Raw genomic sequence first — 23,216 nt, forward strand, 5'->3', positions numbered from 1 at the left:
CGACTCATAGACTTATAAGGCTCGTCCTTCGTGCCGTTCAACCGTAATAATGAGGTTGCTCGGTCAAGGTTTCCGAGCGGAGTTTCATCGACGCTGCTAAAATCCTCGTCATCTCTGCCATTTCCTTGTCCGCGCGACGCATGTCGGGAGTCATCTCGAGCTCTCATTATCGAGACGACTCAAATATTTTGAATCTAGCGGATTCTAAGCACGTACGGATGGACGTCGTCGTGTTCTCGGAGTTATCCGAAAGAGCAACTTGTCTTTATCGCGCATGATTCACTCGCTCGTTATGAATTCAGCACACGTTCGTCGGACCGTGAAAAATCAATTGCTTATATTTCAGAGAAATTCTTGGTTACGCACACAACTATTTTTCCCATTATGCGCTTACCGACAGACAGAAAATTCTCTAAACAGGTCAGAGCAACTAATATTAATTAAGTGATGGGAAAAGAAAATGTTCGATACTCAATGTCTGTCGATTATAAATTATTTTACTTGAAAAAGTTGCAATAATTTAAAGATAATTAAAGATTTAATTATTTATTCGAAATGTTTTTTATTTGCTCAATAATCATTTACTTATTTCGTCAAGAGTAAAGAACAGAAACTTCTCTAAACAGGACAGAGCAACTAATATTAAGTGATGGGAAAAGAAAATGTTCGATACTCAATGTCTGTCGATTATAAATTATTTAACTTGAAAAAGTTGCAATAATTTAAAGATAATTAAAGATTCAATTATTTATTCGAATTTTTTCATTTGTTCAATAATCATTTACTTATTTCGTCAAGAATAAAGAATTCATATGAAATAACATTATGACTCACAATATTAAAAAGTAAATATCGTCATCTTACGAGGAATTATGCGCTCATGTTTGTATTTAACATGCAAAATGTGATCTTTGTTTGAAGACAATCTTAAGAAATGTAAACTACTTCACACATATGTTTTTACCTATAAAAATATAAACTTTTTCAGATTGATAAAAAAATTGTACGATATTTACATATTTAAAACAAAAAAAAAAGCTTCACACAGTTTTCTTATCGACAGATAATCCAGAGATATTAAAAGATTTCAACATAATAGAGTTGTTATTCTGTCGTTGTTATTCCGATTCTTTCAATTAACAATTGATTATTAAGGAAGACATATTTATAGTTAACTCATTTGAATAGCGACGCATTGATTCTTAACGTCATCTCCAATTAACGCAGTGCTAACCAATCGAATTGAGATTGCAAGCTTAATAGCAAGTGCAACTATGTGAGCTATTAGCATATCTACGTAACGCGGCTGTGCAAGATTATCGACAATATTCAATGCCAATTATCGTCTCATAAGAATGTTTCAACGAGTTGGACTTTGAAAGGTCAAGGATTAAACCCCACTCGCAAGACAGTTATCTTGGCAAAAAATTTTTAATATCGTATATAGATAATCGCGATTACTCTAATCCATCAAATGTAAAATATTATTGTTAGTAATACCAACGGTAAAAAAATAATAAAAATTTGAAAATATAAAACAAAACTTTCTACAAAAATATATTAATAAGTAGGCAAAGAATCGAGTGCATCCTGCCGGACATTTCTTATATTTAAAGGACAGCGAGGTGGTAATTTAATTCTTCTCAAGTTTTTTTCCAAGAAAAAAATAAGAGAAAAATATTCTTTGATCCAATATCACGTGAAAACAGAATTAAATCACTCATGTGATACATTCGTTCCTTTTCTTCTCTCGATTTTTATTCGTAATCAAGACGATGCGCGAATCGTGCGTGCGTCAACAATACATTGTTCTATTTCCAAGTCATAAATTCTAACAAAAGCGATATTTTTTCTCATCAAATTACATTTCTCAAAGATTAAAGAATCTGTATTTCTTGCACTAAATAAAGAAGAAAGATTATTGTAGCATTATACGATATTACGGTAGAAAACTTGCCTTTCTGTAAATAAAAAAAATAATTAAATACAGGTAGGGAAATTTAAAAAGCCTAATTGGTGATTCGTATATATCTTGTATGTGCTTTAAAAATTCCTACAAAATAATAAGTACAAGCAATCTTCTCCAAATGACAAAACAATCTAAATGTTACTACAATACGTGCTTTCGACGAGTAACCACCTGAATTAAAGTTCAAAAAAAATTAATTTTTTATTTAATTCAATAAATTCGCTACAAGTATCATATATTGTCAAAGCTTCATCTTTTTATTGGAAAGAATCCTAAAATTCTCTATCTCTACAAATCTCTACAAAAATTATTATTAATCTCATTACAAACTACCAATATATTTTATATATATCATCGATGATAAATCACTATATTGTGAGTGTATCAACATACTGTATGAGCAGTTTTCAAAATGATTCGCCTTCATTGCGAATCGTGTAAGGTAGCCGACGTGATATAAAATTACGGTGTGTAATCTGACGCTATACATGTAATCTGAGCAGATAATTCAACTTAAGCGCTTCGCGGGGATTCGACCTTCGGATTTAACCTTCCTGCGCTTGTCATTCTGATAAGGATACAAAAATCAGTTTGATTCATACGCTTTCTTTTCTCTTTGCAGCCTGATTTTGGACAATCAAACATCGCGAAAAAGACATCGTAGTAGAGAAAAAAATTTGTCACTGAATAAAAGATCGCGAAAAAAATTTATCGCAAAAATACCCAAATATGCCAAGGAATCTGTCATTAAAATTGAAGGATTTAGCTCAACGAGTGATTAATAGCGCGTGATTAATATGCTCTTGTAATCTTGGAGTAATTTCTGATAAAGATTTTGGCACGTTAAGCCTTTCTTTCATCAGACAAGTGTACGGCATTTCACATGCATGGTATAAATTCAAAATCACGGAATTCGAGGCTGCGAAAAGGAGAACTCCGCGAAGGCAGGTCTTCTATGGCTTCGCGGAAGGGTAAGAGTTGTAAGAAGAATGCAGTCTCTTGTCGTCGAGCTCTGACGTACGGTACATCGGCTCGAGTGTCGCTGACTTTTTCTTCTTTCGTGACTTTGCAAAGCCACGTGTGTCACCAACGAACGTCAATTATTCGAGTATTTCGATAAGAACCAAATACTAAATGAGAACGCTCGCAAAATGTCATTATTCAACTTGGTTTTGTCTTTTGTATCGTATGTACAATCTCATTTCACGTAGAGAAAAAATACACATGTAGTTGTAAGAATAAAAATTAAATGGCAATATATATATATATATATGTATAATACCTAAAGACGAGATAAAATTGTGCAAAACATGGAAATTTATTACGCAATATATCAATGTGCAAGTTGCGTAAGCGAAATATGCTCGCGCTACTTCAAAATCGCTTGCGCAACGTGTTTACAGATTATAATGCGAAATTTATGGGGCAAACAAATCAGAATAAGAAAGAAATGATTAAAAAAAGATGAAACTTGAGATCATGTTCGAATCATAGATGCATTTTTGCGATAATCGCGAGACATAACATGATTTGATCGTTATTATATTATTCAAATTTTATTATGTTTAGTTTATCAATTCAAGCAAACTCTTAAAAAAAATGCGTACAATATATATTGTTGTTACGTTATCACAAAAATAGATTATATTTTATCATTGTCAATTCGAATTAACGAAATATTTTGACTTTTAAATTATTTAAGAATTTATTATTTATTATTTAATATTTATTATTCAAGAATACTTAATTACAGAAGCTATAAGAGATTTTCTTTTTCTCGTGTTTGGATACAAATATATAAAAGAGCTAATGCGTATACTTGAACATTCTATATTTCTTCCGTTTCATTTTGTCCTTTTAGTCTTAAACTTATATCGGTTCTCTTATCTATTTTAACTGAGCAGCAGAAGTACGTTAAAAGTGCATTTACCCAGAAGAAGCACGAAACAATTCGAAAAATAAATATATGTATACGTTCAAAATAATTTTAAATGAGAAATAAATTTTCAAAATAAAATTTGCACGTAAAATAAGATATATTTTATGTTGTTTATTCATTTTTTTTAAAAGAATTGCTAAAAATATAATGTTTTTCTAACTTGTAACAATTTTCTCTCTAATTTAACGTAGGCTGTTTACTGCCTTATATGTATGTATTCTAAAATAATTTTATATATATATGACTTTAATAATTTTTTATAATTTCCCGGATGCACATTTAATTAATATATACTGCGTGTCTTTTGTTTTTTAAATATATTTTATATATATATATATATATATATATATATATATATATATATATATATATATATATATACTGTGTGCCTTTTGTTTTTTAAATGTACATTCGGAAATTATAAATCAATATTGGCTGAAAAAAAAAAAATATATATATATATATATATATATATATTCAGCCAATATTCAAATCTGTGTGACTCATTGTAATGCATTGGATCGCGACTACGTGCGCTGCGGGACACCCGGTGTATTTACATAAGACTCGGGGCCGGTCGACGGTCCGGTTCGGAGTGGTCGAGCGGTGATGCAGCGAGAACCTGCACGACCACGCTAACCTGTTGGGGCCGCCGAGTAAAAAAGAGGACCAGTCAACAAAAGATATGGCTGCCAGATTTTTCTACCTGGCTTCGCGCTGTGACATGTTCGACATCCTTCTTTCCTCGAAAAAAATCGATTATCCCCGATGGTCTCAAAATCAATATATATATGTTTATATACAAAGTGTGTTTGTGTTGTTAACGATAGTTATTGCTTTATATTTATTTCTTTTTCTTCGACAACATTGATTCGTAATTTTATCCCTCGCGTCGCAAAGGGTCTTCGTGAAAATAGGATTGAATAATGCACCCGCACTCGATACTTCACGTTATAACATATTCATGAGCCACAATCATCTCTGCGTCGTACAAAGGGCGGGAGGAAGAGCTGGATATTATGATAAATATTCTACTTTAATGTGACTGTATAAAGAATAAGAATGATTATCTCAAAAATTTGTACCTTTAATATTTGAAAGACAATCGACTTGTGCGAAAAAAAGACTAAAAACCTAATCGTTTTTTTTTTAAATAAAAAGCATATCTTTACTCACGCGGAAAATTTAAATTATAAATATAAAATAGTTAAAAATAAAATTATTATCGTAAAATAAATAAGTGTAGTAATAATATATGTATCTTTTAAAAATAATATCTTTCAAAAAAAAACTTTTGGTTTTCTTAAATATTTTGTTACATCAATATACATACTTTAATCAAATTATAAAGGATTTATAGTGTAATATCTTGATTGTTTACATATCAACACGTGTGATTTAATACGCTCTTGCTCTATCAAAATATTACATACCTGATGGATACCCACGTAGTTTACGAGAGCGACAATATCGCATTCGTGTAAAATTATCATTATCGCAAACGGGTCACGCTCGAGATATGAGTTATTTCTTATCGCACACGCGTCGAATAAACGTGCTTGAATCTTTTTCTTCACCGGAAGCGTTTCTTCGCTGTATTTATTCGAAAATGTTATAAAGCAACTACGCGAAAAAATATAATTCACAAAAGTAAACAAATGACGAAAAACAAAATCAAAAAATTGTGTATGTCTTTGTCTTCTTCCATTGGACTCTGTCTCTTAAATTTATATATGTGTAATATAAGTTTGCGCGGTGCTATAGTTGAAAAAAGAATAATTCTATGGAAAAAAATGGAAATAAAAACATAGAATAAAATTGTCTATGCATACACAAGCCTTGTACGAAAAGAATTTTAGTCCGTGTCTTCGAGATTTTTTACATAAGACTCTCATTTCTCCGATTACGTCATCGTGGATAATAAACCACCCTATATATATATATATATATATATATATATATATATATATATATGTGTGTATTTAGACTTCTTTCTCTATCTTTCTCTTTCTCAATCGATCGAAATTGGCTAATTCAACAAGGATGAAACCGTCCCGCATCGACTTGCCTAATCAACTGTTTAAGAGCAATCAATGTTTTAGTTTCGTAAAAAATTAACCAGTTTTAAGAAAAAAATTGACCGGTAAAATTTAAATAAAATTGAAAAAAAATTTATATATGAATGTTTATGTGTGAATTAATATACATGTATACATACGTTATTTATAATTCTTTCGAGTTTTTTTTTATAGAAAATTAGTTAAAAATATACTTTCTATCATTTTTCTTTGTATCTGCTTTTAAAAATAAATTAAGATAAAAAGACGCATTTAAGGAGAAATGTAGTCATATATATCTCTCTATAACTTACTGTTCATATTTTTACATTTTAGTAATTATTCAAATGTATTCGGTCAAATAGAAGGAAAATTTATTCGAGTTGCATTTTTACAATGACTATATACATATTCCATTTCGATCTGTCACGATATCTCAAACTGATTTTACAATGCATTATTTATTTCTCCCTACCATGCAATAAAATATCATTTTGAAAAAAATAAATTTTTAACCAATTACTGCTCGACACTTGATAAACTTATTTGACAAAATATATTATGCGCAACAATATCGCTTTATTTGGTGAATTTAACGAGTTACATACAATGCATGCGCGCCATTTTGCCGGCTATTTTAAAATCCGTGACGTCGTCATTTCGCGGTTACCGATAATTTCAAATATTATTTAAATCAGATATGGAGATCTATTCGGCGCGTAAACGCGAACCGTATCTTGCATCGCACAGCGACAACGCGGCGTGTGATATCGAGAAACTGAGACGAGAGAAGAATGGAGAGGAAAAGAAAAAGAAAGATAAAGAGAGAGAAAAGATACACGAGGCATTACACTCACCGAGATCTTCCACGAGACGTAGCATGACACCGCCGATATGCAGCTCTCCCTTTACGCGTAAACTCCTCTCGACCTGCAGATCCGTCACGTAGACGCGCAGCACCCAGCTACCGTCCACTTCGTGGCCGTCGGAGTACATGTTGCAATATTTTTCTTTTTTCCCTCTTTAACCGAATATACGATGCACAAAGTGGGAGAGAGAGACCGGAAAAATCCGTATCAATCCGGCAGGAACCAACACACACGCACACCCGGTGATAGAGCTGTCGACGACGGTTGTGGTTCTCGATGCGAAACGCGCGTTTCAATGCTCGGCGAACATGTTCCTCGAGGCGTATCCGACACCGTCACACGCAACGCACCACTGCCAACGCGCGCGACGAAAACCGTCGTACCTTCCCTCGATTCGCCTTTCCTGGGCGCGCGCGCGCGCACGCGCTCATACACACTCGCGCGTAATCGCCGAACAGCGGAGCAAAACTCGCACGACGCACCACCTTCGCTCGCTCGGACCCGAATGGCGGCGGCGGGGAAACCGCTATGTTCAAGAATGTCGCCTCGGTTAACTTCGGCGTTGCTCGGGCGCGCTCGGGTCACGTGGCTGCGCGGCGGCGACTGCGCAGCCACGTGACCCGAGCGCGCCCGAGCAACGCCGAAGTGACATTCGTGACGTTCAGCCACGAGTGCGTCATTTAACCTAACCTAACCTAATTTTCGAAAACCGAATGCAAGCATTGAGAAAAGGAGCTGCAAAGATTTTAAAGTAAAATACTATGCGCAATAGAGTTAACATGCTATGATTCCTTAGAAATAGGTAAGTAAGTTTATAATAATTTGAATTGCATAATGCAACAAGGCACATTAAAACAAATTGTTCTAAAGCAATCTTTATGATGTTTCACTATACAATATATCCATTTTAATTTTATTTTCACCTCTTATTTATTGCAATATAGAATAAATAAATTTTTTTAGAAATACGTCAATACTCGGATGCACTTTATAAAAGTAATTCAACCCTCATTTTCTTTTGTAAAGTTTGCTTCCTCTAAACAATTTAAGCATTGTATTCCTTTAATTGATATTATTGTTGCTTGTATTCGTGAGCTAATTAGCGCTGGAAACGAATAACACATTTTTCGAAGACATTCTTTTTCTTTTTTTGTTCAATCAGCGATATAATCACTATAGCGGTATACATTTATTAGCTATTCTAAATTTGATTTTTCATAAATTAATGTTGACATTTTCCATTATCTTTTTCCAATACAATCAAAATCTCTCTAAAAACAATACAAAATATGTAAATATAAATATGAAATATAGTTTTCTCTTGTTTTTCTATTTTAGATAGAATTAAATGGGTTTTTTACATAAATTAACATTTCTATTCTGTATATAAAGTTATTAAAATATAATCTGTGAAAAGTAAATAATTTATGATTTCATATTTTATATCTAAACAAAGTATGAAATATTTCATGAAACATTAATTTTTTAGAGCTTATCTTAATATACATGAAATATTATCTTTTATACAAAGATTAACGAATTTCCTAAAAATAAAATTAGTGAAAAATTAAATATATATATTAAATATGATAAATCTTTTCTTATATATTTAATTTTTCATATCCTTTCTTTGAGCTTCAAACTCAAAAATAATTTTAAAAAAATGTAGAAACAATACATCAATGACATTAGATTTAAATTAAGTTTTGTTCAGACATATAGTAGAGATTAATGACTATCTGTAAAGTAAAACAAACGATTTTTGTAAAATACCTCAACTGACTTTATTCTTGTAATCTACATTCATAGTATTGAAATGAATGAACATACATTCATCCGCAATGTCCAGGATGAAAAGTGCACAACATTATGAAAAGTAGCGTTCGTGAGTCTCCTCGCGACGAATAATCTCATCGTTTCGTTTCGAATAAATTGTGAATAGAACATTATCTAACTAAATTTGCTGAACTATTACAAATGCTTTAAATGTCTAAAATTCATAAAAATATTCACTCTCACACACATTAAGTATTTACTTTGAGGATAAGCAATCGAGTTTAACCATGCCTTTATGAAGAACACTTTTCACCTAGGACGAGTAGAGAAACGATATTTATATTGTGTGTGTTCGTCGTGCAATAAACAATTTTCTATCTAAGAGTACAAGGAAAGAATACTGCGTTCCGTCATGTTACGCGATATATTACCGTCGCTTTTTTCCTTCTCTCGCTCTTTTTATGGTAAAAAAAATAGTAGGTATATTAGACGCTGCCTTGTTTTTAATATCCACATTTGACAGCCTTTTTTTCTTTTTACATTACGCGACGGACTGAAACGTATTTAAGGTCACAGCACACCTGGAGGGAATTTACAAGTTGCAATTGAAGTTGCAATCGCTTTACAGTCCGTATAACTTCTTTGGTACTTAATACTTTTTAACATTGTACTCTTAGATACTGTTGATGCGCTGCGCGAATTACTGAATCAGAAATCAGAGACATACACGATCGAATTTATAAAAAAAAAAAGAGTCGATAACCATTAAAAACAACTACGTTATAAACATATGAAGATCCAGAGATGTACGATTAGTTAAAAATCGTTATTATCATTCAACACTTGATATTGCACTGACCTGATCTCGAGATCGATCGTTTCGATAACTCAGACTAGCGGCCAATTACGATCAGTAATTCTCCACATCTTTCTAGATCACAGCCCTTCTCGCCGCGATATAAGATAAAAATTTAGTTAATCACGATTGGCGCGAAATAGTGTTGATGCAACCGATCCGATAGCTATTCATAGCATATCAGTTCTATCATGTGCGTGTGTGGCCAAAGGAGAATTCGATAAGTCCGAATTTGAAATGACTCGTTTATATTTTTGCGTAAGTAAAGATAAATGTCAGATGTCAGTGAGTAAACAGAATCTCGTGAAGAAAAAAAAGACGAGTTGGTTTGCACGTCTACGCTACTCGACGATGTCGATCGTAATTGGCGCATTCAAAAAACTGGCGTTGTAGCTCGAGCGTAAATCATCATTGATAACATTAACATCTTTCGCGTTAGATAAACGTTCAACGTGTAGAAGAAACGTCAATGATGCATTATGCCCGACATTTCGACACACGATGAAACGCATTTTAATAGCGATTGCTTTGAATATCGTCCTTTGTGTAATGTAATTTATTCCCCGCGTGTACGCCGTTTTGAAAATAAAGCCTATAGAGCTCGTATTTGCGAGCATTTATTATTCGCGCAATATCGCATCCTCTTTCTCCAATGTTTCGAAGGGAATAAGTTTTCATTAGAATTATTCACGGTCGCTCACGTTTCTCAAACATTTAATTGCTTAAAATAATGCCTGCAATATACCGACATCATTGTTGGTGGAGCATCAATTTTATGCAATAATTTCTCCTCGTTTTCGGAGAATTTTTCTAGCGATAAACTGTATTCTCTATCGAAGACGCCTGTAAATATCATGATCATTATTACAGATGAATACAGAGAATTTTTAGCGAAATTAATGTACTGCAAACAAACTTGATGTTTCAATAATTGAATTATTTTAAAAATACACATCTTGCATAATTTTTTTAAGATTATAGCCCACCTTGGTCAATATTCGTCCTGCCCAATACAATAAATGCCAAAAACAGAATATCCCTATATATGGAAAATGGATGATCGCCTGTTTGATGTTTACTTCTTTCTAAGGCCACTCTTATTATAGGTTCCGCTAAGTCGTTGCAACGAACATATGTTATCACTGCCTGCATCAATCTAAACAAAAAATTAACAAAATGACAATCGTTTTGCACATTATTTGTTTAAAAAGATAAAATTATTTTTCACAATGTAAGCAATTGTTACTTTAATCTCTCCTCTCATTAATAAAAGAAATAAATAAATATTAATTTTAATTACTATATTATGTTGATTAATTAGTAACTTGAGAGACAATCTATTGAAACTTACGTCCTATCCTCTGTAGAATTTAATTTCCATTGGAGATACATAGGCAAACGATCCATATGTAATCGTTCATTATCCCACATTGTTCTAACACCCACCAATCCTGCAGTTCTTTGAAGTTCTGAATTTTTATCGTTATTCAACCAGAGATCAGGTAGATGACTTGTTAAATTAATCCTTTCGAAATACCAGATCAGATTCCAATATACTATTGGGTGTTCCTGAATAAACCCATGCTTGGTGAGACAAGCATCCCCCTCTTGACTTAACACGCTCTCCAATTCTTTTCTCAGAACTAATGGGTTTAGATATGGTACTGTTATTGGTTCCAAAGATTCCTTCGGTTGGTCTAGTAATTCTACCAATGCTCCCATTAAAGGGTCGTTGTTCTTTTCACTCGCTTCACATCTATGTAAACGAATTTTAATATTATTCAATTCCTAATATTATTCAAGAATAATAACGCTCAGTAACGATCAGTAACGCTTATAATATGATTCTTTACCTGTAATCTAATATCGTAACGGTGAGGAGAGGTACGGTAGCCTTATCGCAATACTGACAGACTGTATTTAAATTGGAATCTTCCGGCTGCCAACCAGCCATTATCTCTTCGTCGTACAAGATAGCGGCGCAATGATGACATCTACTGGCACTGGAAAGCACAAGCTCAATGGCAAGACGTTCCTCCAACTCTCTAGTGCCTTTTGGATACAGACACTCTGTGAGTTCATATAACGAGCATAAATCTAAATTTCCATCACCTGTAAAAAAAAAAATGAATACTAATCGCATAATATAAATATGTAATGTCCATTGTTTTCATAATTTATATTTATATACCTGGTGCTCTCGTGGAAGTTTCATTTCGATCTTGTAAAGATCCATCAGTAAGAGAATCTAAAGACTCGTGCGATATTCCGTAAGCTATTTTTTGTTCACGTTCCTTATTTTTTACCGGTGTACTCGTTGCCGAAATGGCTTCTTTTATCTCGTCAAATTTTTTAACAACAGTTGTTGCAGCAGATTTCAAGCTATTCAGGCCGCCAAGTATTATTTCGTTGGACTTCTTTCCTGTCAAACTTGATGGGCTAGAACAAGAATTTGTACTAATCAAGAATACGAACAAAAAAAGAAAAATTGATTTATGTAAATATTATAAATATATCTTAAAACAATAAAGAGACATACACACATACATCAATAGAATGCATATTCAATAAGCATCTGTGCAGCTATTTACATTACATACCTGATATAGCTGGAGAGACTAAGAGATTCAATAAGTTGATTCGATGATATTAAATCCTTATTTTTAGCAAATGCCAATCCACCCGTGGAATATCGTCTACATTTATCGGAATAACAAAAAAAAAAGGAAAACAAATGCGCATGCAAAATAATAAACGGAAATAAACTGGTATCGTTCCTCCATCAATGTGATTAAAAATATTCAATTATAAGATGTTTTTAACGTATATATTCATAATATTTTTCCCATTAATATTGCATTATGTGTATCTTATTTAAGAAAATTTATATATATATATACACACACAAATAAAAATATGATTCATTTATGCACTTTAAGATGATTATATATTTCTTCTACATTTATAAAATATAAAGTAATCGCGTCTTGCGCATGTATCATGACATTTTGGAGGAATGCACACTGTGAAAATTATTATTAAACTACAAATAGTGCATGTTATTGAATTAAATATCTCGCAAATATCTTACCCGAAACTAAGTTTAAGACTAGATCCTAAGCTAGAGAGGCTGGATGTTACACTATCCTTATTTTGAGACCAAAGACTGCTTATTTCTAGTCTCTCCTTTTCTCTCTCCTGTTCCCCTTGTTGTGCCACCGAATGAGGCATTGTCTCGCTCCTCTGTAAATGTCCACCTACTGTCATGCCACTTTCATCTACCGCTTGATGAAAAGTTGCACTACGTGGGAGAATGTTGCTGTAAACACATTAGAATGCTTTTTGTGTTTAAAATCAGATACATGGGATGAAATATACGCATATAATATGAATATAAAGCATTATGCAACTGATCTTTATAAAAAGAAAAGATACTTTTATTGTGCAAATATAATAATGTATGTTACGTGATAATTTTGATCACCAGTAACAGTTTCCCATTAGGTGATTATGAGAATTATAATTTTATGTTTCTCTTTATATTTATTTTTGCGAAAAAGTATTTGCTTTTATATAACTTCTATATAACTCTAGAATTTACTTCTAAATTTCACTTTTTTTCTCTTATTTAAATATTTGAATTGTATTGAAATATTTGTATTTTTTCAATGTTTCACATGCAAATACGATATACAAGTTATATCATACCTTCTAAATAAAAGCGGCCCTCCTGGTCTCTCTTCAGTCGTATTATTTAAAACAGTTAAAGTACTTGTTGAGCAATTTGAATCATTCTCCTCGGAAGGTGACACAATCGGTGTTTCGTCATTAATGAGAGCACCCAATGGGTCATTTTCCGTAACTGGTGTGCGCACGGGACTTTTTAATGGTGATTCAACACTGCGCGTTAGCCTACGTAAAAAATATTACATCTACATAAGCCTATACATGCAAATTAGCACTGTAAAATATTCAACGCATACTCAACACGCAGATTAATTATTACATAAGATTCTGTAACAATGAGCAAAAATGTTCTATACAATAAATACTCTCTCTTGCATCTGCTATCATAATAATACTAGTAAAATGATATGATTATAATCTATAAAAAAAAAAAAACAAGCGATTTCAGCGATTTGCGCAAATCTGAGAGCTAGACTAACGTTCGCAACTTTGAATAGTAAACATACAAGATACCTTGGAATACTAGGTGCCCGCTCCAATTCGTCCGATTGCAACATACTTAATGTCGTTTGATCTTTCACTATACTATTTTGCCGAAGAAGTTTAGCTTTCAGTTCGAGTGATCCGAATCCATGTAAATCTGATACAGAACTGCCTTTAGTAGCTGCCGAATAAAGAAAGACATTATAAGAGAATTATTCAAAAACTGGCCAAGTCGCATGTAAAAAAAATTAAATTAACTCACAATCACTATGTGCAGCTTCAGTATCTTGAGAATGAGAACTGTCGAGACTAGACCGAGAAAGAGCATGCTCCATGCCTTCAGTCTTATCGGCGGTTAAAAAATCCGCACTTGAACTCAATCGTCTTCTAGCGCTCTTCTTCCCAGCCTTTTTAAATAATGCTGCACCAACAATGACATTTCGCAACTTGTTCCACATCAGTTGACTCGAGTTTGTCATATCAGAAGGCCAAGTTGCTTCGAGAACAGCCTATGAACATATAAAGAAATATTAATTAAAATTATTGAAATAATTAAACACAATACTATGTAAATTTACATTTTAAAAGGTGGTGTCTTTACTAAAAAATATGAGATTAATAATTTACCTTATTGTAAAATCCGTATGTTAAAGCGTTAGGTTGCACGCCACTGCGTTTCATATGGAATAATAACTTTACAGCTAAAACTGGTTGACCGTATACGCCACAAAGTTGCATCATAGCTCTATAACATACCTATAAAAAATAATATCAGATATCCATTTAAATAAATGACGGTTTTTTTCTAAATTGTTAGTGATTTATAATTCAAAGTTCTTTTATACCTCTTCCATAGGATCAAGACGTAACTTTTGCATTTTGACTAATAATTCATAAGCCTGATGCAAAATTGCAGCGGGTTGATTAGAGACTTGCAGCATGGCCGGTAAATGTAAGAACCAAAGACTATAACATGTACCGAGCAGACATCTGCCCCATCTGTCGGGCATCGCGGCCTGAATAAAGATGGCAAATTTTACTAATTGTATATAAAGAAACTTAATGTTTTATTATATATCATTTTATTTACTTGTTTTCTAGCCATCCTTTGAGCAACTTTGATTTCATGCTTTGTTCTACGAGCCATAGGACTCCCAGGTACCATTCCAAAGGCACTTAAAGATGGATTTTTCAAACAAAAATTCTTCTGAGGCCTCATTAGATCCGGGTTTAATTTGAACAATTTATATGTTATTGGTGTTTGATTTGTTCCTGCTTCAGGTGGAGGTATAAATACTGTACGTTCACTGTGTTGAGATTCATCCAGCTCCAGAAGAATTACTAACAATTATACAAAGAATGAGAAGCTATTTTATTACATTATGAATATTCTAATAATATTAAAAAATATATCTAAATTTACCATTTTCTTCCTCAATTCGTTCTGTACATTCATCGAAAAATGCTAACCCTGCCATATCCATATCTGATACAAAACTTCTTTCTTCTATAAATCTATAAAATTAATTTTGTGATTAGAATATATATATGTGCATGTGCATGATCACACACTAATCATAGAACAATGTAAATTAATTTACCTGGCAAATATTTGCGTTTTGACAAGCATAGAGTAGAATTTAGCGTGGGCTTTATCGCGAGTTCTCAAAAACGCTTGGAAATTAAATAAACTTGTTGAATCTGTTGTTCCTACAGTAGGTGCTTTTGTAATTGGTACCAAATAACTTCGATATCCTTTGAGAATCGTCGCCATAAATCTTAAGAAAGCATCTTGTATTTCGAGTTCTAAAGCTTGCTCTTTCCGTTTTTGTTGAAACTCTCTGTCCACGCTGAAATCTTCATCTCCTCTATCTAAAATATAAAAATAATAAATAAATGTTAGTAAATAAAGAAAATGGAAAAAGTAAACTAATAATAATATACCTTTTTGAGAAGAGTTAGTTTTTCCCCATGAGATTATTTTCGAAGACAAAATCTCCAACCAATTTCGGAGTTGTCTAGCTGCTTTTTTAGGTAATAATTTTATATTTAAATACTTTTTATCTTCGCATATTGCTATATTATTGGTATCCAAGTTTACACAGTTGACATCAGAAGGAGGATCATATAAATCAAAGAATCTCGAATCTACTCCAATCAGAAATGGTAATGGTGCATGTAATACCTGTAAGTTTAAATCTTATAATAATTATCTTTTTAAATCTTTTGCATTTGTGTAACTATTAAAACATTGAAAAGAAGCGATACAAAAGTATGCATGTATGTGTAATATGCATTACCTCTGCTAATCCTAGAGGACATAGCGGTATATATGGACATTGCCATTTGAAAGGAAACAGAATTATAGCAATAGCTTCGCTCACTGAAGTAAGTACATCTGGACGTAAGGAGTGAACGAGTATCTTTTGCTCGGTTAATATTAATAATAGTATCAGTAAACAATTGTCAGGTCCCAAGTTTATCAGTAATTGCTTGAAACTTGCACCTGATCTAGGTAGAGCCGAATCCTCCGGTTGCGTCAAAATCAATCTGTTTCGACTACTGAGCTGTACCAAGATTCTCGGTCGCTGCGGACTCGGGAATGGTATATCGCACAAAAAATATGAAATGTACTTTTCAATCGGGACACTTTGCGGTTCACCGTTTACCATGCCATGTAGGAAAACTAGAAACTTTTCGAACGTGTCGAAAAATGGCCAATGAGACAATATACATATAGATTTACTAATATTCAGTGATTGACTCGCGGGATCCGTGTATTGCAACTTTTCCAATTGCAATATACTGAGTTTCTTAAGTATACCAGATCTTTTGAACAATTTTATTTTCATTTGCGACTTATTTTTGGTTATCATTTCTATATTATCTGCTGAAACAAAATGAAATATACGTATAACAAAAGATGTAAGAAAATATTTCTTATTCCATATTAGTTACAACAATCAATAGGAAAGTTGAAAGACTATAAAATTAAAATTATGAAATATATTTGTACCGTTATTTTTATTATTCTCGACTGTATCCATGATTTCTTGATTATTTTTACAGTTTGGAATGTCCGATTCCAGTTGAAGTTCTTCGTAAAACGTTATCGCTGAACCATACATTTTTTGAGCAGCATCGCCTGTTAAGACAAATGTCGAGAATACTGGTTTAGGTTTACATGCTACTTTAGGCCAACATTCTATAGTCGCACCCATCGGTAGACAAAACATGGCGACAGAATTTGGAAAGACAAAACTGTTGTTGTAATCAGCTGTAGGATATTTATAGAGTATTGCTGGCTTAAATGATATCAAATTAGCGCGATTCATGGACTTTTTGTAGCACAAAAATACATCGCTGCCTAGCATTCCTTTGTTCAAATTCTTATTGATGACACAGAACGCATGCGGAGGACTTTCTCCTTTATTCGCCAAGATAACGCATATATCCGTAACGACAAGAGAATTGCAAGGCATCTTTCGACTCGCTCGTCTGTATGTTACAAAAATTTTTGAAGTAGAATTATTTACGTTTGCCACGTAGCCTTTAGGAGTCTCTAATACCATTTCAGCATCTTGCATTATACGTTCTTTTCCATCGTATATTACACCTGGAAAATAAAATATATAAGTATATATATAATATATAGTGTTTAGATAATATTTATACATATACTTTTAATATTTGTTTTATAATTCCTAACATTTGTAACTCTTCTTTCCTTACCAATATCAACTAGGGGAGGTTTATCTCGTCCTCTTCTGTAGCACAAGTAACACTCGTTTGTTCGTAAGCTTCCATGATTCAAATCTGCCGGGAAACCTGATACAGTTTGTTCTAACAGCGTATACCCCTCGGGACAATATTCTCCCAGAGCAGGAAATATTACGGCAAGATCTGTGATAGGAGGTGGCATATCTGCATGCATGTCTTTTAGGTGAGTGCCTTCCTGGCACCAATCCTCTAGCTTATCGTTAGTGTCATTATTATCTTTGTTAAACTCATTGTCTTGACCGGGTAAACCAGCGATAACAAAATAATCCGCTACTCTTCTCTCATCCATATTTTCCGCTCTGCAGACTATTATCGGAACGTGCAACAGTCTTTGGGTCAGGCTTTATCCTCTGTACATCTCATGTTGCAGATATATAGCAGATATATTAATTTCAGCGAATACAAATACTCTTGTACATGGCACTCAATTGATTGTTCTCAAACCACTCTCGTATATGTGGCACTCAATATGTAGCGTACAATCTCTCGCGCAAGATTGACTGGCACGTTATAAAAAGTACTCTCCTTTCTATGCCGCAACAATCTGGATAATTAACTACGTAACGCCTTAAACATAATTATTACATATGAAACATTGTAATCTGCCTGTACTATGCACTCTCTCTCTCTCTCTCTCTCTTTCTCTCCTATGAGCTTATAATCTTATAAAAATATTTCAGCTATCCATTGGTATATGTCCCTGTTGCAATGGAGTGGAGTATTCTTTCGGCCTCGCTGTTATATATTGCTTAAATATACGAATAAAACTTGATCGGAGCGCGTGGAATAAGCAAAGATTATCTGAATTTTCTATGGATCAAAATCTCCTGAGGCAACGCAAATTCAGTCAGTTATCCTACCGTGTAAAGAGGCGACGAATTCCTCACCTTCTCATACAAATCGCCTCGTTTATCATTCAATTTCGCTAGGAGCGGACGTGATTATTCGCGTGGCTTCGCACATCGCTGACCTTTATGCGCTGCGAGCGAGTTTGATTTGTAAATAGAGAGAGCTCGCGGTGTATACATACAATAAGATCCTCGTAATAAGAGCTTCGAATTTCGCCAATTTCACTTTCCGTCGACGCCTGTCGATGTCGACCGTCGTGGCGATCGCATTTTTCCCGAAACGAAAGGGAGGCGGCGACTCGATTCCACCCGTGATCTTTCGCTCTCGTGTTCCTCTAGAAAAACGAAATCGGTATAGGTTAGACTTCACACGCGACGATTATTACACAAGCGCATTCCCGGGGTAACGTTGTCGCGCGACTGGCATGACTAGCGTTCCCGGGATGCAACGAGCCGTGGCGTCGATGTGGATCGCTGTCTCGCGCGTCCCGCTCGCGATATAAACACGAGTTCCTGGGTCAACTGCGTTGTTGTTTTGCCGTGCGAAACGCGTTGTCGGAGGAATTGGCGTGTACTGTCAGATGGCCATAGTTTCTTCACGGCTGGCAAAATGGCCGACGCGATTTTGCGACGCGACTTCCGAACAATTCCGCGACCGCGAAACGCGAGCGTATAATTATTACGTGTCTGTCTGAACCTGTAAAGTGTCTCGGACGCGTCGCGATATATCACCGATGACTCGTGACACCAGACACACGTCGCCAAGTGCGTCACACTCTGTTTTTTTCTCTACCTGTCTTTGTCTCTCGTCCCTTTTTTCTATCGAAAACGTCAAGTCCTCCCGTTAGAACAGTCAGATAAATAAAGAATTTTAAGTGCGCGGTGCCTGGGGTCAATTGCTTATCGGACGTTCGTTTAATCTCGGAAACTATACTAATGGCACTACTATTACTTTGGAGAATCGATAAAAATATTACGAAAGATGCAATTGATATCTTATATTAAAAATAAAATGCAAGTTTTTTTCAATAGCATTCTTTAATAATAAGAATAGTAAGACAAGATTTTTACTTATTTTCTCGTATTTTTTTCATTATAAACTTTTTTAGACATTTAAAAAGTTGCATCTTCCACATAATAGATGTCCAATTTTAACATGTCCATTTCAATTTTAGAAGAAAAATATAAAATATAGAAAATGTATAAAATTTTATAAAATTAAGAGAATCACCTAAAATGTGAATGTTACTGTTAGTTGCATTTTAAATGTAAAAAGTAAAAATTAAAAATAACATCTCAAATATTTCTACTGCTCAGGAAAAATATAGATAAAAAAATTAGGTAAAAATAAACAAGTGCCAGTCATACAATTAAATAGAAAATATTTAATAGGATTTTAATATTGTAATTTAAATATTGCAATTTAAATATTGTAGCTTCTTTATTTTGTATCTGTTTTTTTAATATTTGGACGAAATGTTTTGAACACAGTCTTTACAAGACATTGTTCCAGCAAGGGACATATATCTTTATGAGCTTTGCTTATAAGATCCATGGAATGTACAATAGTATCTATATCGACGCTCCCCACTACAAACATTTCAGAAATTTGCCCGTGCTGTGGAAGAGCAGCTTGTATTATAATTCCATGATTTTGAACTGTGCCTGGTACAGATTTTGTACAACAAGATGTTTCTTCTGTGTCTGTTGGATCCACTAAATACGTGTGATCGTATATACCCTATCGAGTAATGAGAAATTTTTAACTATAAGTTGTAAATTTGTTTAAATTAACATACAGAGATTTACTTACAATGGTAGATGCAGTAACCAAACCAAACATTGGCACACCAGCGTTTGCTAAAGCTAAACTAGCTGCCATTATCGCTGCGGCCAATGCAGAGCCACCATTGTCGAGAACTGTTGCGTATACGTCAACTTGAAAGTTGGGAAATTCTTGCTGAAGTAAAAATGTATAATAATGAGTAATTATAAATGTGTATGTGTCCGCATATTTAAATTGTACAGTAAATTATCAGTTTCACAAAGTTTTTTGTGCAATTTTAAAAATTTTAAGAGTGAAAATGCTTGAAAGATTTTAGAAAATGCATACCAAACACACTGCTGGTTCCAGAGCTCTTTGCAATATTAAACTGTATTCTTTCTCCTCGGCATCTTGCTGATGCATTTTCCGTTTGTGGTGAGAGAAGGGTGCAAATTTGAATTCACAAAATAGTTCCCCTTGTACACAGTAACCAGTTTTATTGGGCACTTCTCTAGGATCGAATACTGAGCAGATGACTTTGGTATTGCCCATTTCAATGTATGCAGAACCTTTAGCCTGACTAATTATACCTGTTTTTAAAACTGTCAACAAAAATTTTCCTTTTAAATCTTCTCCTAAGATGTAAGAAAATTAAACTTTGATATGTCTTGATTATAATTTCAATCATAACCTTACATATATTTCTAAGCTCATTGTTTGATCGGCCGTCGTGTCTTTTCGGAGCATCAGGTTGTATTCCTTTATTCTTTACTTCGGAATGAATATAAATATTATATGGAACAGATGATTCTGGTCCGTTAACGCGTTTCTGATCAACCGGCATTATATAGGCATACACAACGATAGACGAGGAGAATATGCGTGTAAAAATAGAACAATGGCTTTATAGGGTAATATATAGGGTGTTTCAGATTTAAAAATCACCTATAAATTTCTTGAAGTAATCTAGTCAGTTTTTAGTAAAGTCATCATTTATCTTGCAAGAAAATTGTCAATTTACTTATTATATTTTATTTTTTCTCAAATTGTAAATATACAAAAGGGTGCACTTATATAAAATTTAATAGAGAATATTTAAAATTTTTTTCACTATATACATTATATTATATGTATATATTATAAATGTTTTTACACTTTTCTGATAAAATTTAAAAAATCCTTCAGTTCAAAAAAATTTCATCAATTATTTAGAAATCATCAGTTTTTCGATATTTTTATTCAGGAAAAAATCAATTCTGAATGGATAAAAAAGTCCATAGATAGCAAATCGCTCGATAATTTGAACACCCTATATATATATATATATATATATATATATATATATATATATATATATATATATATATTAGAAGCCATTTATTTCATAAAATAGTCTATATTCACGTAATTTCATAATTTGAGTTAATTATAATAAATGTATTATTTATAAATAAAACAATACAAAATTTTTAATAAATTAAAAATCCACATTGTTCATGCTTGTTAAAAAAAAATTTTGCCACAAAAGAGTATATTGTTTTTTATATTTTTCATTAGATAAGATAAATTCAAAATGTGACCAATTTTGTTTTATATACATTTTTAAAAAAAAAGTATTACAAAATATATTTAAACAGTTATAAGTATGTTGGAAATCCTAGAGACATATATATATATAAAAGAGAAAAGATACCTTTATATTACGTATAAAAGTTTCATATTGTGTATGAAGGTATAATCAGAGTTATTATCTAATTAATATTCTTTTTATTTTCTTGTGGTGTTTTATATGCAGATAATAGGTCACTTTTTAATGTTGCAGCTTCATCTTTCAATGTAATGATTTTTTTATCTAATTCATTCATCTACAAAATAAAGAATTATACATTACTATTAGAATTATACTATTATAAAAACTTAACATTACTATTAAGTAAATATAAAGCAAATATATTGATAATTAAAGCTAACATATAATTCGCATGTGGACAAACTTACGTATTTTTTTATTCGATATTTTTTATATAATTCATACATTTCATGCACTGTCCATTCACTTTCATCCTGTTTATTTAATTTTACAAATGGGCAGCTTGATTGATGCTTCATATGTTCATTCCTGCAAATTATGGTAAAATTTCAGAATGCCTGTTACAAAAAAAATAATAGATAATAAAAATAATAAACAAATTATTTCATTGTATGTGATTAACCATGGATCATCGTGTGCTTCCCAGCCATCGAGTTGTTTACTACAAATAAAACATTCCACTAAATCTGGTTCATTATTATCTCCGATAACATAAAATCCAGCAGCAGCCATACTTTTAGCATTACACTTGTCGGATGCTTTAAAAGGCCAATTATTGAATGTTTTTATTCTATTCTGCTTCCAAAAGAAAGATGTAGACTCTCTAAAAATAAAAATGAAGTAATTTAATTTAACCTAGTCTAATCTAATTTCATTTTTAGCAAAAAAAAACTTGCTCTTGTTTTGAAAATTTGCTAAAAGTTTAGAGTTTACAGGTCGTGGTAGGATGCAATTTGCAAATTATAAGTAACAAAGATAAAGAGATATACGAGATGTTTCGGTTTGTTTACTTCAAATGTCACTTATTTTAAAATATGTTAACACATACTCACATTAACAAATTGTCATTATCCATATTGCTCGAATTTCAAAAAATCCTTATATCAGAAATAATTCCTTATTTCAGAAATCCTTATATCAGAAATAATTCCTTATTTCAGAAATCCTTATATTCTATAGACGATGAAACTAACATCAGCTGGACGTTCAACAAAGAAGACTGTTGACATATTCTTGTAACATTCAACGCTAATTTGCTGGATCTGAAAGAAGGAACCAATCACATTCGATTGCTACTGAGCGGTACGCGCCTCCCATTCACATAACCGATATTATCGCGGGAAACAAAACTGAAAATTTGAATTGTGTCAATCTTACTTTCATTTATAATCGGCCGCGTTCGAAAACACAAATTTTCAAAACGAACCAATCATCGCGCGTGATACAAAGAACGCAACAACATGGCCGCAATAATGGGACGAATCGGGATAAAAGGAACTAAAATTCCTTTATCCCGATTGGTCGATTGTTATTTTGCTTCAAGAGGTAAATTTTAGAACACAACCTAGTCGATCGATCGATGGAGTTTGCGCGACG

The 23,216-nt window shown here is 32.9% G+C and overlaps 4 protein-coding genes and 1 long non-coding RNA gene across 12 annotated transcripts in view; 1 reads left to right on the plus strand and 4 right to left on the minus strand.

The window, feature by feature from the left end:
* The window catches only part of LOC145960979 (unc-112-related protein), a 35,659-nt gene extending 28,319 nt beyond the window's left edge, over positions 1–7,340 (minus strand). Inside the window, exon 1 of the mRNA XM_083080737.1 lies at positions 6,823–7,340. Coding sequence (XP_082936863.1) covers positions 6,823–6,961 — 139 coding nt within the window. The 5' untranslated portion in view covers positions 6,962–7,340. The remainder of the gene's footprint in view (positions 1–6,822) is intronic.
* Positions 7,341–8,593: 1,253 nt separating this feature from the next.
* On the minus strand, positions 8,594–19,076 carry Crag (DENN domain-containing protein Crag). 7 transcript variants are annotated; one of them, XM_083079259.1, is made up of 20 exons: positions 19,058–19,076; positions 17,369–18,599; positions 16,653–17,252; positions 15,937–16,526; positions 15,581–15,821; positions 15,238–15,508; positions 15,060–15,151; positions 14,727–14,977; positions 14,482–14,652; positions 14,264–14,392; positions 13,899–14,145; positions 13,667–13,817; positions 13,175–13,378; positions 12,558–12,785; positions 12,067–12,162; positions 11,658–11,905; positions 11,320–11,578; positions 10,818–11,222; positions 10,453–10,622; positions 8,594–10,309 (listed from the first exon to the last, which is right to left on the minus strand). In XM_083079259.1, exons 2-20 carry the CDS (start codon positions 17,703–17,705, stop codon positions 10,173–10,175), a joined length of 4,827 nt encoding a protein of 1,608 aa, XP_082935385.1. In that variant the 5' UTR covers positions 17,706–18,599; positions 19,058–19,076; the 3' UTR covers positions 8,594–10,172. The 7 variants fall into 7 exon arrangements, with proteins under 7 accessions (XP_082935385.1, XP_082935382.1, XP_082935383.1 ...); XM_083079256.1 differs by lacking the exon at positions 19,058–19,076 and adding an exon at positions 18,840–19,035; XM_083079257.1 differs by lacking the exon at positions 19,058–19,076 and having other exon boundaries at positions 17,369–17,983; positions 18,447–19,035.
* LOC145960013 (uncharacterized) lies at positions 18,437–20,701 on the plus strand. Of its 2 annotated transcripts, XR_014435250.1 has the most exons (3): positions 18,437–19,317; positions 19,440–20,012; positions 20,086–20,701. It is a non-coding gene; the product is annotated as an uncharacterized LOC145960013 (long non-coding RNA). The 2 variants fall into 2 exon arrangements; XR_014435249.1 differs by having other exon boundaries at positions 18,437–20,012.
* Positions 19,630–21,013, minus strand: LOC145960012 (exosome complex component MTR3). Its single transcript, XM_083079263.1, has 4 exons — positions 20,726–21,013; positions 20,378–20,631; positions 20,078–20,224; positions 19,630–20,005 (listed from the first exon to the last, which is right to left on the minus strand). The coding sequence occupies exons 1-4, from the start codon at positions 20,871–20,873 to the stop codon at positions 19,706–19,708; spliced, it is 849 nt and encodes a 282-aa protein (XP_082935389.1). The 5' UTR covers positions 20,874–21,013; the 3' UTR covers positions 19,630–19,705.
* A 548-nt stretch (positions 21,014–21,561) lies between these two features.
* Det (baculoviral IAP repeat containing deterin) lies at positions 21,562–22,857 on the minus strand. Its single transcript, XM_083079809.1, has 4 exons — positions 22,673–22,857; positions 22,243–22,443; positions 22,028–22,148; positions 21,562–21,894 (listed from the first exon to the last, which is right to left on the minus strand). The coding sequence occupies exons 1-4, from the start codon at positions 22,693–22,695 to the stop codon at positions 21,781–21,783; spliced, it is 459 nt and encodes a 152-aa protein (XP_082935935.1). The 5' UTR covers positions 22,696–22,857; the 3' UTR covers positions 21,562–21,780.
* Between the last annotated feature and the right edge of the window lie 359 nt (positions 22,858–23,216).

Source organism: Camponotus vicinus, unplaced genomic scaffold (genome assembly GCF_025532165.1).
Source record: "Camponotus vicinus isolate PSW18456_S1 unplaced genomic scaffold, iyCamVici1.0 SCAF_10, whole genome shotgun sequence".
Classification (NCBI taxonomy): Eukaryota; Metazoa; Arthropoda; class Insecta; order Hymenoptera; family Formicidae; genus Camponotus; species Camponotus vicinus.

What these genes read in the sequence shown, in the direction of transcription:
- Crag (XM_083079259.1), bottom strand. Translation starts at nt 17,705, where the DNA reads ATGGATGAGAGAAGAGTAGCGGATTATTTTGTTATCGCTGGTTTACCC. An exon ending in ACCTCCCCTAGTTGATATTG is followed by an intron (nt 17,253 to 17,368) that starts GTAAGGAAAGAA and finishes TTTATTTTCCAG; the next exon opens with GTGTAATATACGATGGAAAA. An exon ending in GGGCCGCTTTTATTTAGAAG is followed by an intron (nt 12,786 to 13,174) that starts GTATGATATAAC and finishes ATGTGTTTACAG; the next exon opens with CAACATTCTCCCACGTAGTG.
- LOC145960012 (XM_083079263.1), bottom strand. Translation starts at nt 20,873, where the DNA reads ATGCCGGTTGATCAGAAACGCGTTAACGGACCAGAATCATCTGTTCCA. An exon ending in CAATGAGCTTAGAAATATAT is followed by an intron (nt 20,632 to 20,725) that starts GTAAGGTTATGA and finishes TTTTGTTGACAG; the next exon opens with TTTTAAAAACAGGTATAATT. An exon ending in TGGAACCAGCAGTGTGTTTG is followed by an intron (nt 20,225 to 20,377) that starts GTATGCATTTTC and finishes TTTTTACTTCAG; the next exon opens with CAAGAATTTCCCAACTTTCA.
- Det (XM_083079809.1), bottom strand. Translation starts at nt 22,695, where the DNA reads ATGGATAATGACAATTTGTTAAT. An exon ending in GAAGCACACGATGATCCATG is followed by an intron (nt 22,149 to 22,242) that starts GTTAATCACATA and finishes CATAATTTGCAG; the next exon opens with GAATGAACATATGAAGCATC. An exon ending in AATATCGAATAAAAAAATAC is followed by an intron (nt 21,895 to 22,027) that starts GTAAGTTTGTCC and finishes TTTATTTTGTAG; the next exon opens with ATGAATGAATTAGATAAAAA.